The 15,000-nt window shown below is 51.2% G+C and overlaps 1 protein-coding gene across 1 annotated transcript in view; it reads left to right on the top strand.

Annotated features, from left to right (window-relative positions):
- LOC139243742 (calcium-binding and coiled-coil domain-containing protein 1-like) overlaps positions 1 to 5,442 on the top strand; it is a gene marked incomplete at both ends in the record, with an annotated part of 25,934 nt that extends 20,492 nt beyond the window's left edge. The window contains 2 exons of the mRNA XM_070870851.1: positions 3,954 to 4,059; positions 5,196 to 5,442. Coding sequence (XP_070726952.1) covers positions 3,954 to 4,059; positions 5,196 to 5,442 — 353 coding nt within the window. The remainder of the gene's footprint in view (positions 1 to 3,953; positions 4,060 to 5,195) is intronic.
- Positions 5,443 to 15,000: the final 9,558 nt, after the last annotated feature.

Below are 15,000 nucleotides of genomic sequence, written 5' to 3'. Positions count from 1 at the left end.
TGATGGGTGAGCGGGACTGGGTGCGAGTTAGGACACGGGGGCAGTGAGCACAGGGGGTGATGGGTGAGCGGGACTGGGTGCGAGTTAGGACACGGGGTCAGCACAGGGGGTGATGGGTGAGTGGGACTCGGTGCGAGTTAGGACACGGGGTCAGTGAGCACAGGGGGTGATGGGTGAGCGGGACTGGGTGCGAGTTAGGACACGGGGTCAGTGAGCATAGGGGGTGATGGGTGAGCGGGACTCGGTGCGAGTTAGGACACGGGGTCAGTGAGCACAGGGGGTGATAGGTGAGCGGGCTCGGTGCGAGTTAGGACACGGGGTCAGTGAGCACAGGGGGTGATGGATGAGCGGGACACAGTGCGAGTTAGGACACGGGGGCAGTGAGCACAGTGGGACTGGGTGTGAGTTAGGACACGGGGTGAACAGCCGAGTTTTGGATCACCTCTAGTTTACGTCGGGTAGAATGTGAGAGGCCGGCCAGGAGCGCAACGCGCTGGAATAGTCAAGTCTGGAGGTAACGGGGGCACGGATGAGGGTTTCAGCAGTGTATCAGCTGAGGCAGGGGGGTGCAGGGACGGGCGATGTTAATATCCTGAAAACTTCGATCAAATCGGCCCTTAATGTTCTAAATTCCAGCGAATACAATTTGTGTAATCTCCCCTCGTAACTTAACCCTCGGAGTGCGGGTATTGTTCTGGTAAACCCAGGCTGCACTAACTCCGAGCCCAATATACCCTCCCCCAAGGTGTGGGGCCCAGAACTGCTCACAGTGCCCCAGGTGTGGTCTAACCAGGGCTTTGTACAGTGCAGCATAACCTCTACCCCCCTTGTATTCCAGTCGTCTGGATATAAAGGCCAGCGTTCCATTAGCCTTCACGATTATTTTCTCATCTTATTCATGACACGACAAAGGTAACAGCCCGTGGGATCCAGGGCAAAGTGGCAAGTTGGATCCAAAATTGGCTTCCAGGCAGGAAGCAAAGGGTAATGGTTGATGGGTGTTTCTGTGACTGGAAGGCTGTATCCAGTGGGGTTCCGCAGGGCTCAGAGCTGGGTCCCTCGATTTGTGTGGTATACATCAATGATCTAGACTTGAATATAGCGGGTATGGTTTCAGAAGTTTGCAGATGATACAAAAATCGGCCGTGTTGTGAACCTGTGGAATTCCCTGCCGCAGAGAGTTTGTTGGGGGCCAGTTCGTTGGATAGATTCAAGAGGGAGTTAGATGTGGCCCTTACGGCTAAAGGGATCAAGGGGTATGGAGAGAAAGCAGGAATGGGGTAACATAGAAACAGAGAAAATAGGTGCAGGAGTAGGCCATTCGGCCCTTCGAGCCTGCACCACCATTCAATAAGATCATGGCTGATCATTCCCTCAGTACCCCTTTCCTGCTTTCTCTCCATACCCCTTGATCTCTTTAGCCGTAAGGACCACATCTAACTCCCTTTTGAATATATCCAACGAACTGGTCCCAACAACTCTCTGTGGTAGAGAATTCCACAGGTTCACAATTCTCTGGGTGAAGAAGTTTCTCCTCATCTGGGTCGTAAATGTCTTACCCCTTATCCTTAGACTGTGACCCCTGGTTCTGGACTTCCCCAACATTGGGAACATTCTTCCTGCATCTAACCTGTCCAATGCCGTCAGAATTTTATATGTTTCTATGAGATCCCCTCTCATTCTTCTAAACTCCAGTGAATATAAGCCCAGTCGATCCAGTCTTTCTTCATATGTCAGTCCTGCCATCCCTGGAATCAGTCTGGTGAACCTTCGCTGCACTCCCTCAATAGCAAGAACGTCCTTCCTCAGATTAGGAGAACAAAACTGTACACAATATTCCAGGTGTGGCCTCACCCAGGCCCTGTACAACTGCAGTAAGACCTCCCTGCTCCTATACTCAAATCCTCTCGTTATGAAGGCCAACATACCATTTGCCTTCTTCACCGCCTGCTGTACCTGCATGCCAACTTTCAATGACTGATGAACCATGACACCCAGGTCTCGTTGCCCCTCCCCTTTTCCTAATCTGTCACCATTCAGATAATATTCTGCCTTCCTGTTTTTACCCCCAAAGTGGATAACCTCACATTTATCCACATTATACTGCATCTGCCATGCATTTGCCCCACTCACCTAACCTGTCCAAGTCACCCTGCAGCCTCTTAGCATCCTCCTCACAGCTCACACCGCCACCCAACTTAGTGTCATCTGCAAACTTGGAGATATTGTACTCAATTCCTTCAACTAAATCGTTAATATATATTACTGAGGGAATGATCAGCCATGATCTTATTGAATGGTGGTGCAGGTTCGAAGGGCCAAATGTCCTACTCCTGCACCTATTTTTCTATGTTTCTATGGTTCTATGTGTGGTTGATTATGAAGACCACACGTGGAGTATTGTGTACAGTTTTTGTTCGTTTCAATGCGATAACCTGGGGGTAATATATAAGCCTGGATAGAGGATTGGCTAACTAACAGAGAACAGAGAGTCGGGATAAATGGTTCATTCTCTGGTTGGCAATCAGTAACTAGTGGGGTGTCACAGGGATCAGTGCTGGGTCCCCAACTATTTACAATCTATATTAACCACTTGGAAGAAGGGACTGAGTGTAACGTAGACAAGTTTGCTGACGATACAAAGATGGGAGGAAAAGCAATGTGTGAGGAGGACACAAAAAATCTGCAAAAGGACACAGACAGGCTAAGTGAGTGGGCAAACATTTGTCAGATGGAGTATAATGTTGGAAAGTGTGAGGTCATCCACTTTGGCAGAAAAAAATCATAGAGCAAGTTATTATTTAAATGGAGAAAGATTGCAAAGTGCCGCAGTACAGCGGGACCTGGAGGTTACTTGTGCATGAAATACAAAAGGTTAGTACGCAGGTACAGCAAGTGATCAGGAAGGCCAATGGTATCTTGGCCTTTATTGCAAAGGGGATGGAGTATAAAAGCAGGGAAGTCTTGCTCCAGTTATACAGGGTATTGGTGAGGCCACACCTGGAGTACTGCGTGCAGTTTTGGTCTCCGTATTTACGAAAGGATATATTTGCTTTGGAGGCAGTTCAGAGAAGGTTCACTCGGTTGATTCCGGAGATGAGGGGGTTGACTTATGAGGAAAGGTTGAGTAGGTTGGGCCTCTACTCATTGGAGTTCAGAAGAATGAGAGGTGATCTTATGGAAACGTATAAGATTATGAGGGGGCTCGACAAGGTGGATGCAGAGAGGATGTTCCCACTGATGGGGGAGACTAGAACTAGGGGGCATGGTCTTAGAATAAGGGGCCGCCCATTTAAAACTGAGATGAGGAGGAATTTCTTCTCTCAGAGGGTTGTAAATCTGTGGAATTCTCTGCCCCAGAGAGCTGTGGAGGCTGGGTCATTGAATATATTTAAGGTGGAGATAGACAGATGTTTGAGCGATAAGGGAGTGAAGGGTTATGGGGAGCGGGCGGGGAAGTGGAGCTGAGTCCATGATCGGATCAGCCACGGTCGTATTAAATGGCGGAGCAGGCTCGAGGGGCCCAATGGCCCACTCCTGCTCCTATTTCTTATGTTCTTATGTTCCTCATTCTTCTCAACTCTGGAGAATATCTACGCAGTCTGCTCAATCTCTCCTCATTGGACAATCACTCATCCCAGGAATCAGTCTGGTGAACCTTCGTTGCACTCCCTCAATTGCAAGTACATCTTTCCTTGGGTAAGGAGACCAAAACTGTGCACAATACTCCAGGTCTGGTCTCACCAGGGCCCGATATAATTGCATTGGGAGGACAGACGCACCAACGTTAGCGTCCTCGACCAGGCCAACATCCCCAGCATCGAAGCACTGACCACACTCGACCAGCTCCGCTGGGCAGGGCCACATTGTCCGCATGATTCCCCCCCAGACACGAGACTCCCAAAGCAAGCGCTCTACTCGGAACTCCTAACCCACTCTGTCACATTATTCAGGAACTGCTGGAGTACGTGAAGATCCTAGAGCGAAAACTCGAGCAGCAAGCAGGGGCGATACAGAGGGAGACCCGGATACAACGGGAAACTGAGTCCGCGGCACCAAGTACGTAAACACAACACTTTACTCCCGAACAGAGTAAAGCTCCCTCCACACAGTCCCATCAAACACTCCCAGGGCAGGTACAGGGGGTTAGATACAGAGTAAAGCTCCCTCTACACTGTCCCATCAAACACTCCCAGGGCAGGTACAGTGGGTTAGATACAGAGTAAAGCTCCCTCTACACTGTCCCATCAAACACTCCCAGGGCAGGTACAGGGGGTTAGATACAGAGTAAAGCTCCCTCTACACTGTCCCCATCAAACACTCCCAGGGCAGGTACAGGGGGTTAGATACAGAGTAAAGCTCCCACTACACTGTCCCATCAAACACTCTCAGGGCAGGTACAGGGGGTTAGATACAGAGTAAAGCTCCCTCTACACTGTCCCATCAAACACTCCCAGGACAGGCACAGGGGGTTAGGTACAGAGTAAAGCTCCCTCTACACTGTCCCATCAAACATTCCCAGGGCAGGTACAGGGGGTTAGATACAGAGTAAAGCTCCCTCTACACTGTCCCATCAAACACTCCCAGGGCAGGTACAGGGGGTTAGATACAGAGTAAAGTTCCCTCTACACTGTCCCATCAAACACTCCCAGGACAGGCACAGGGGGTTAGATACAGAGTAAAGCTCCCTCTACACTGTCCCATCAAACACTCCCGGGGCAGGCACAGCACGGGGTTAGATACAGAGTAAAGCTCCCTCTACACTGTCCCATCAAACATTCCCAGGACAGGTACAGGGGGTTAGATACAGAGTAAAGCTCCCTCTACACTGTCCCATCAAACATTCCCAGGGCAGGTACAGGGGGTTAGATACAGAGTAAAGCTCCCTCTACACTGTCCCATCAAACACTCCCAGGGCAGGTACACGGGGTTAGATACAGAGTAAAGCTCCCTCTACACTGTCCCATCAAACACTCCCAGGGCAGGTACAGGGGGTTAGATACAGAGTAAAGCTCCCTCTACACTGTCCCATGGTAAGCGTGTGTGTGTGTATGTGTCCGGGAGTGGCGTGAGTGTGTGCGCGCGAGCGGTTGTGAACATTGAAAGACTTACAGACCTTTCCGTCGTTCCCTCCTCTCCTCCGTTCCCCGCCCACCCCCCCCCGCCTCCTTCCTTTCTCTCCCCGACTCCCACAGGTGCTCCGGAGAATGTTGGCGTTGAACCGAGGGTCCGGATTGCTGCGGACACCTCGATAATCCCCCTCCAAGGGACACCCCGCGTCCCGCGAGACGATGCACACACACCGGAGTACGCCAGCTACCCACCTCTGACACCGAGACAGCTGGCCAGAGATGTCGTCATCAACCAACCATCGGCCATTGCCTCGGCCCTCCCAGATGACAGTCACGCCCAACACGTGAGTTCCCGCAACGTTGAATCATGGTACGGTACTGCGCTGAGGGAGGACTTGGGAACGTAAGAAACAGGAGCAGGAGTGAGCCATTCGGCCCCTCGAGCCTGCTCCGCCATTTAATACGACCATGGCTGATCCGATCATGGACTCAGCTCCACTTCCCCGCCCGCTCCCCATAACCCTTCACTCCCTTATCGCTCAAAAATCTGTCTATCTCCACCTTAAATATATTCAATGTCCCAGCCTCCACAGCTCTCTGGGGCAGAGAATTCCACAGATTTACAACCCTCTGAGAGAAGAAATTCCTCCTCATCTCAGTTTTAAATGGGCGGCCCCTTATTCTAAGACCATGCCCCCTAGTTCTAGTCTCCCCCATCAGTGGAAACATCCTCTCTGCATCCACCTTGTCGAGCCCCCTCATAATCTGATACGTTTCCATAAGATCACCTCTCATTCTTCTGAATTCCAATGAGTAGAGGCCCAATCTACTCAACCTTTCCTCATAAGTCAACCCCCTCATCTCCGGAATCAACCGAGTGAACCTTCTCTGAACAGCCTCCATGATCGGAGCAGCCATGATCGTATTAAATGGCGGAGCAGGCTCGAGGGGCCCAATGGCCGACTCCTGCTCCTATTTCTGATGTTCTTATCCCATCGAGTTTCAGGGGAACATTGCCACATTATCAATTCTTTCCCCCTCACAACCTTTCAGACGAGTGTTGATGCAGATTTTAAGGAGTCAGTAGAGAGCGAGGGAAAGGAGGGATTTTGGGAGACGGTGAGTGAGTTTCGGAAATTCTCAGTAAGGTTCCGACAGTATACACGCAGCGCAAAACTGCCCCTAATCTGACAGCAAGATAGCATTCGCGCTCACCGAGGGATCAATGTCGGGAAATGGGGAATAAGCTGCCCTGGGAGTGTTTGATGGGACGGTGTAGAGGGAGCTTTACTCTGTATCTAACCCGTGCTGTACCTGCCCTGGGAGTGTTTGATGGGACAGTGTAGAGGGAGCTTTACTCTGTATCTAACCCGTGCTGTACCTGCCCTGGGAGTGTTTGATGAGACAGTGTAGAGGGAGCTTTACTCTGTATCTAACCCCCTGTACCTGCCCTGGGAGTGTTTGATGGGACAGTGTAGCGGGAGCTTTACTCTGTATCTAACCCCCTGTACCTGCCCTGGGAGTGTTTGATGGGACAGTGTAGAGGGGGCTTTACTCTGTATCTAACCCCCTGTACCTGCCCTGGGAGTGTTTGATGGGACAGTGTAGAGGGAGCTTTACTCTGTATCTAACCCCCTGTACCTGCCCTGGGAGTGTTTGATGGGACAGTGTAGAGGGGGCTTTACTCTGTATCTAACCCCCTGTACCTGCCCTGGGAGTGTTTGATGGGACAGTGTAGAGGGAGCTCTACTCTGTATCTAACCCCCTGTACCTGCCCTGGGAGTGTTTGATGGGACAGTGTAGAGGGAGCTTTACTCTGTATCTAACCCCCTGTACCTGCCCTGGGAGTGTTTGATGGGACAGTGTAGAGGGAGCTTTACAGAGATAGGGAGGTGTGTAAGGTCTCTTGGAGGTTACAGAGATAGGGAGGGGTGTAGTGCCTGGAGGAGTTTGCAGAGATAGAGAGGGGTGTAGGGGCTGGAGGAGGTTACAGAGATAGGGAGGGGTGTAGGAACTGGAGGGGGTTACAGAGATAGGGAGGGGTGTAGCGGCTGGAGGAGGTTACAGAGATAGGGAGGGGTGTAGGGGCTGGAGGAGGTTACAGAGATAGGGAGGGGTGTAGGGACTGGAGGGGGTTACAGAGATAGGGAGGGGTGTAGGGGCTGGAGGGGGTTACAGAGATAGGGAGGGGTGTAGGGGCTGGAGGAGGTTACAGAGATAGGGAGGGGTGTAGAGGCTGGAGGAGGTTACAGAGATAGGGAGGGGTGTAGCGGCTGGAGGAGGTTACAGAGATAGGGAGGGGTGTAGGGGCTGGAGGAGGTTACAGAGATAGGGAGGGGTGTAGTGGGCTGGAGGAGGTTACAGAGATAGGGAGGGGTGTAGTGGGCTGGAGGAGGTTACAGAGATAGGGAGGGGTGTAGTGGGCTAGAGGTGGTTAAAGATAAGGAGGGGGTGAGGAGGCCATGGAGGGATTTTTAAACCAGGATGAGAATTTTGAAATCGAGGCGTTGCTTAACCGGGAGCCAACATCGGTCAGCGAGCACAGGGGGTGATGGGTGAGCGGGACTGGGTGCGAGTTAGGACACGGGGTCAGCGAGCACAGGGGGTGATGGGTGAGAGGGACTCGGTGCGAGTTAGGACACGGGGCAGTGAGCACAGGGGGTGATGGGTGAGTGGGACTCGGTGCGAGTTCGGACACGGGTCAGTGAGCACAGGGGGTGATGGGTGAGCGGGACTGGGTGCGAGTTAGGACACGGGGGCAGTGAGCACAGGGGGTGATGGGTGAGTGGGACTGGGTGTGAGTTAGGACACGGGTCAGTGAGCACAGAGTGTGATGGGTGAGTGGGACTGGGTGTGAGTTAGGACACGGGGTCAGTGAGCACAGGGGGTGATGGGTGAGCGGGACTCGGTGCGAGTTAGGACACGGGGTCAGTGAGCACAGGGGGTGATGGGTGAGAGGGACTGGGTGTGAGTTAGGACACGGGGTCAGCGAGCACAGGGGGTGATGGGTGAGTGGGACTCGGTGCAAGTTAGGACACGGGGGCAGTGAGCACAGGGGGTGATGGGTGAGCGGGACTCGGTGCAAGTTAGGACACGGGGTCAGTGAGCACAGGGGGTGATGGGTGAGTGGGACTGGGTGTGAGTTAGGACACGGGGGCAGTGAGCACAGGGGGTGATGGGTGAGCGGGACTGGGTGTGAGTTAGGACACGGGGGCAGTGAGCACAGGGGGTGATGGGTGAGTGGGACTCGGTGCGAGTTAGGACACGGGGTCAGTGAGCACAGGGGGTGATGGGTGAGTGGGACTCGGTGTGAGTTAGGACACGGGGACAGTGAGCACAGGGGGTGATGGGTGAGCGGGACTCGGTGCGAGTTAGGACACGAAGGCAGCCGAGTTTTGGATCACTTCTAGTTTACGTCGGGTAGAATGTGGGCGGCCAGTCAGGAGTGCGTTGGAATAGTCAAGTCTGGAGGTAACAGCAATGATCTAGACTTGAATGTAGGGCGTATGATTAAGGTGTTTGCAGATGATACTACAACAGTCCGTGTGTTTGATAATGATGAAGAAAGCTGTGGACTGCAGGAAGATATCGATGAACTGGTCAGGTGGGCAGAGCAGTGGCAAATGGAGTTTAATCCGGAGAAGTGTGAGGTGATGTATCTGGGGAGGGCTAGCAAGGCGAGGGAATACACATTAAATGGTAGGACACTGAGAGGTGTAGAGGAACAGAGGGACCTGGGAGTGCAGGTCCACAGATCCCTGAAGGTAGCAGGCCAGGTGGATAAGGTGGTTAGAAACATCGAAACATAGAAAATAGGTGCAGGAGTAGGCCATTCGGCCCTTCGAGCCTGCACCACCATTCAATATGATCATGGCTGATCATTCCCTCAGTACCCCATTCCTGCCTTCTCTCCATACCCCTTGATCCCTTTAGCCGTAAGGGCCACATCTAACTCCCTTTTGAATATATCCAACGAACTGGCCCCAACAACTCTCTGTGGTCGAGAATTCCACAGGTTCACCACTCTCTGGGTGAAGAAGTTTCTCCTCATCTGGGTCCTAAATGGCTTACCCCTTATCCTTAGACTGTGACCCCTGGTTCTGGACTTCCCCAACATCGGGAACATTCTTCCTGCATCTAACCTGTCCAATCCAGTCAGAATTTTATTTGTTTCTCTGAGATCCCCTCTCATCCTTCTAAATTCCAGTGACTATAAGCCCAGTCGATCCAGTCTTTCTTCATATGTCAGTCCTGCCATCCCGGGAATCAGTCTGGTGAACCTTCGCTGCACTCCCTCAATAGCAAGAACGTCCTTCCTCAGATTAGACCAAAACTGTATACAATATTCCAGGTGTGGCCTCACCAAGACCCTGTACAACTGCAGTAAGACCTCCCTGCTCCTATACTCAAATCCCCTCGCTATGAAAGCCAACATGCCATTTGCCTTCTTCACCGCCTGCTGTACCTGCATGCCAACCTTCAATGACTGATGTACCATGACACCCAGGTCTCGTTGCACCTCCCCTTTTCCTAATCTGTCACCATTCAGATAATATTCTGCCTTCGCGTTTTTGCCCCCAAAGTGGATAACCTCACATTTATCCACATTATACTGCATCTGCCATGTATTTGCCCACTCACCTAACCTGTCCAAGTCACCCTGCAGCCTCTTAGCATCCTCCTCACAGCTCACACCTCCACCCAGCTTAGTGTCATCTGCAAACTTGGAGATATTACATTCAATTCCATTGTCTAAATCATTAATGTATATTGTAAATAGCTGGGGTCCCAGCACTGAACCCTGCGGCACCCCACTAGTCACTGCCTGTCATTCTGAAAAGGACCCGTTTATCCCGACTCTCTGCTTCCTGTCTGCCAACCAGTTCTCTATCCACGTCAGTACATTACCCCCAATACCACGTGCTTTAATTTTGCACACTAATCTCTTGTGTGGGACCTTGTCAAAAGCCTTTTGAAAGTCCAAATACACCACATCCACTGGTTCTCCCTTATCCTCTCAACCAGTTACATCCTCAAAAAATTCTAGAAGATTTGTCAAGCATGATTTCCCTTTCATAAATCCATGCTGACTTGGACCGATCCTGTCACTGCTTTCCAAATGCGCTGCTATTTCATCTTTAATAATTGATTCCAACATTTTCCCCATTACTGATGTCAGGCTGACCGGTCTATAATTACCCGTTTTCTCTCTCCCTCCTTTTTTAAAAAGTGGTGTTACATTAGCTACCCTCCAGTCCATAGGAACTGATCCAGAGTCGATAGACTGTTGGAAAATGATCACCAATGCATCCACTATTTCTAGGGCCATTTCCTTAAGCAGACATACGGAATACTTGCCGTTATTGGCCGAGGCATGGAATACAAGGGCAGGGAGGGTTATGCTTGAACTGTGTAAAACACTGATTAGGCCACAGCTGGAGTACTGCGTGCAGTTCTGGTCACCACATTACAGGAAGGATGTGATTGCACTGGAGAGGGTACAGAGGAGATTTACCAGGATGTTGCACTGGAGAGGGTACAGAGGAGATTTACCAGGATGTTGCACTGGAGAGGGTACAGAGGAGATTTACCAGGATGTTGCACTGGAGAGGGTACAGAGGAGATTTACCAGGATGTTGCACTGGAGAGGGTACAGAGGAGATTTACCAGGATGTTGCACTGGAGAGGGTACAGAGGAGATTTACAAGGATGTTGCACTGGAGAGGGTACAGAGGAGATTTACCAGGATGTTGCACTGGAGAGGGTACAGAGGAGATTTACCAGGATGTTGCACTGGAGAGGGTACAGAAGAGATTTATCAGGATGTTGCACTGGAGAGGGTACAGAGGAGATTTACCAGGATGTTGCACTGGAGAGGGTACAGAGGAGATTTACCAGGATGTTGCACTGGAGAGGGTACAGAGGAGATTTACCAGGATGTTGCACTGGAGAGGGTACAGAGGAGATTTACCAGGATGTTGCCGGGACTGGAGAATTTTAGCGATGAGGAAAGATTGGATAGGCTGGGTCTGTTTTCTTTGGAACAGAGAAGGCTGAGGGGAGACCTGATTGAGGTGTATAAAATGATGAGGGGCATGGATAGAGTGGATAGGAAGGACCTGTTTCCCTTGGCAGAGGGATCAACAACCAGAGCGCATAGAAACATAGAAAATAGGTGCAGGAATAGGCCAATCGGCCATTCGAGCCTGCACCACCATTCAATATGATCATGGCTGATCATTCCCTCAGTACCCCTTTCCTGCTTTCTCTCCATACCCCTTGATCCCTTTAGCCGTAAGGGCCACATCTAACTCTCTTTTGAATATATCTAACGAACTGGCCCCAACAACTCTCTGTGGTAGAGAATTCCACAGGTTCACCACTCTCTGAGTGAAGAAGTTTCTCCTCATCTCGGTCCTAAATGGCTTACCCCTTATCCTTAGATTGTGACCCCTGGTTCTGGACTTCCCCAACATCGGGAACATTCTTCCTGCATCTAACCTGTCCAATCCCGTCAGAATTTTATATGTTTCTATGAGATCCCCTCTCATCCTTCTAAATTCCAGTGAATATAAGCCCAATTGATCCAGTCTCTCCTCATATGTCAGTCCTGCCATCCCGGGAATCAGTCTGGTGAACCTTCGCTGCACTCCCTCAATAGCAAGAATGTCCTTCCTCAGATTAGGAGACCAAAACTGAACACAATATTCCAGGTGTGACCTCACCAAGGCCCTGTACAACTGCAGTAAGACCTCCCTGCTCCTATACTCAAATCCCCTCGCTATGAAGGCCAACATGTCATTTGCCTTCTTCACCGCCTGCTGTACCTGCATGCCAACCTTCAATGACTGATGTACCATGACACCCAGGTCTCGTTGCACCTCCCCTTTTCCTAATCCGTCACCATTCAGATAATATTCTACCTTCCTGTTTTTGCCCCCAAAGTGGATAACCTCACATTTATCCACATTATACTGCATCTGCCATGCATTTGCCCACTCACCTAACCTGTCCAAGTCACCCTGCAGCCTCTTAGCGTCCTCCTCACAGCTCACACCACCACCCAGCTTAGTGTCATCTGCAAACTTGGAGATATTACCCTCACGGCCTGAAAGGGGGGTAGAGGCAGAAACCCTCACCACATTTGGACGTGCACCTTGAAGTCCCGTAACCTGCAGGGCTACGGACCCAGAGCGGGAAAGTAGGATTAGGCCGGGATAGCTCTTGGTCGGCCGGAGCGAGGCGGACACGATGGGGGCCGAAATGGCCTCCGTCCCCGCTGTAAATTTCATCGATTCCGCGATTATACAACGTCTTACTGCACTGTCTTTATCAACCCTTTGTGTTACCTCATTAAAGAATTTAATTATCTTCTGCGCAGGGTTGTCTGTCGGGGGTGGGGGCAGTCGGGCGATGGGGAGGGACAAGGAACCCCAAAACATTTAGAATCTCGCTTCTTATTCTCTGCAGTCAAACTGACACTGGTTATAAATCGCAAATCACTTCGCCTTGCGCTGGGGAATCAAGCAGAGATATCTAACCCCCCCCCCCGCTGCTTCAGATTTATGAGGGGTCTGTCGATTATTTCCGGCCGACATTATATAGTGCCTTTGATGACCCCAAGACATCCCAAAGTGCTTTGCAGCCAAAGAACTGACGTTTTCTTCCAAGTGTAATCTCCAATTCAATTACATCGAATTTCACAGCATAGAACAGAAGAATATAAGAAACAGGATCAGGAGTGGGCCATTGGGCCCCTCGAGCCTGCTCCGCCATTTAATACGACCATGGCTGATCCGATCATGGACTCAGCTCCACTTCCCCGCCCGCTCCCCATAACCCTTCACTCCCTTATCGCTCAAAAATCTGTCTATCTCCCGCCTTAAATATATTCAATGTCCCAGCCTCCACAGCTCTCTGGGACAGAGAATTCCACAGATTTGCAACCCTCTGAGAGAAGAAATTCCTCCTCATCTCAATTTTAAATGGGCGGCCCCTTATTCTAAGACCATGCCCCCTGGTTCTAGTCTCCCCCATCAGTGGAAACATCCTCTCTGCATCCACCTTGTCGAGCCCCCTCATAATCTGATACGTTTCCATAAGATCACCTCTCATTCTTCTGAATTCCAATGAGTAGAGGCCCAACCTACTCAACCTTCCCTCATAAGTCAACCTCCTCATCTCCGGAATCAACCGAGTGAACCTTCTCTGAACTGCCTCCAAAGCAAGTATATCCTTCCGTAAATACGGAGAGCAAAACTGCACGCAGTACTCCAGGTGTGGCCTCACCAATACCCTGTATAACTGGAGCAAGACTTCCCTGCTTTTATACTCCATCCCCTTTGCAATAAAGGCCAAGATACCATTGGCCTTCCTGATCACTTGCTGTACTTGCATACTAACCTTTTGTGTTTCATGTACAAGTAACCCCCAGGTCCAGCTGTACTGCAGCACTTTGCAATCTTTCTCCAGTTAAATAATAACTTGCTTTTCTGATTATTTCTGCCAAAGTGCATGACCTCACACTTTCCGACATTATACTCCATCTGACAAATTTTTGCCCACTCACTTAGTCCAACTGGTCCGTGTATATGCTCCACTCCATCCCCCTCCCACCCCTCTTCATCTCAGCCCATCACCAGATCCTTCTATTCCTTTCCCTCTCATGTGTTTATCCAGCCTCCCCTTAAATACATCGATACGATTCACCTCAACCCCTCCCTGTGGCAGTGAGTTCCACATTCTCACCGCTCTCTGGGTACAGAAGTTTCTCCTGAATTCCCCATTGGATTTATTAGTGACTGTCTTATATTTACTGTCGGAGGGGCAGTACTGAGGGAGAGCCGTACTGTCGGAGGGGCAGTACTGAGGGAGCCCCGCACTGTCGGAGGGGCAGTACTGAGGGAGCCCCGCACTGTCGGAGGGGCGGTACTGAGGGAGCACCGCACTGTCGGAGGGGCAGTACTGAGGGAACGCCGCACTGTCGGAGGGGCAGTACTGAGGGAGCGCCGCACTGTCGGAGGGGCGGTACTGAGGGAGCACCGCACTGTCGGAGGGGCAGTACTGAGGGAGCGCCGCACTGTCGGAGGGGCAGTACTGAGGGAGCGCCGCACTGTCGGAGGGGCAGTACTGAGGGAGCGCCGCACTGTCGGAGGGGCAGTACTGAGGGAGCGCCGCACTGTCGGAGGGGCAGTACTGAGGGAGCGCCGCACTGTCGGAGGGGCAGTACTGAGGGAGCCCCGCACTGTCGGAGGGGCAGTACTGAGGGAGCGCCGCACTGTCGGAGGGGCAGTACTGAGGGAGCGCCGCACTGTCGGAGGGGCAGTACTGAGGGAGTGCCACACTGTCGGAGGTGCCGTCTTTTGAGACGTTAAACCGAGGCCCCGTCTGCCCTCTCAGGTGGATGTAAAAGATCCCGGGGCCACTATTTGGAAGAAGAGCAGGGGGAGTTCTCCCCGGTGTCCTGGGGCCAATATTTATCCCTCAAACAACATCACTGAAAAAAACAGACAATCAAATCGTTGCTGTGTGTGGGAGCTTGCTGTGCACAAATTGGCGTTTCCCACATTACAACAGTGACCACACTCCCAAAGTACTTCATTGTCTGTGAGGCACTTTGAGACATCTGGTGGTTGTGTTAGTTGCGATATAAATGCCAGTATTTCGGGCATCATTAATTCTGCTCATCCCCGACACAAGTGGAATCATCGTCTCTATATCTACCCCATCGAACCCTTTTCAAAATGTAATTACCTCCTTTAGGTCACTCAGCACCTCCTCATTTCTGGAGAAAAGTGTCATAGCCTGTTCAGTCTCATCTGATAGTTAAACCTCTCTCTGTTCTGGTATCACCCTTATAAATCTTCCAGCAATAATCTCCAGTGCCTCTATATCCTTTTTATAATATGGAGACCAGAACTGTGCACAG

Source organism: Pristiophorus japonicus, unplaced genomic scaffold, assembly GCF_044704955.1.
Source record: "Pristiophorus japonicus isolate sPriJap1 unplaced genomic scaffold, sPriJap1.hap1 HAP1_SCAFFOLD_1855, whole genome shotgun sequence".
NCBI classification, from domain to species: Eukaryota; Metazoa; Chordata; class Chondrichthyes; family Pristiophoridae; genus Pristiophorus; species Pristiophorus japonicus.
This window is presented reverse-complemented; position numbering and strand designations above follow the sequence as displayed.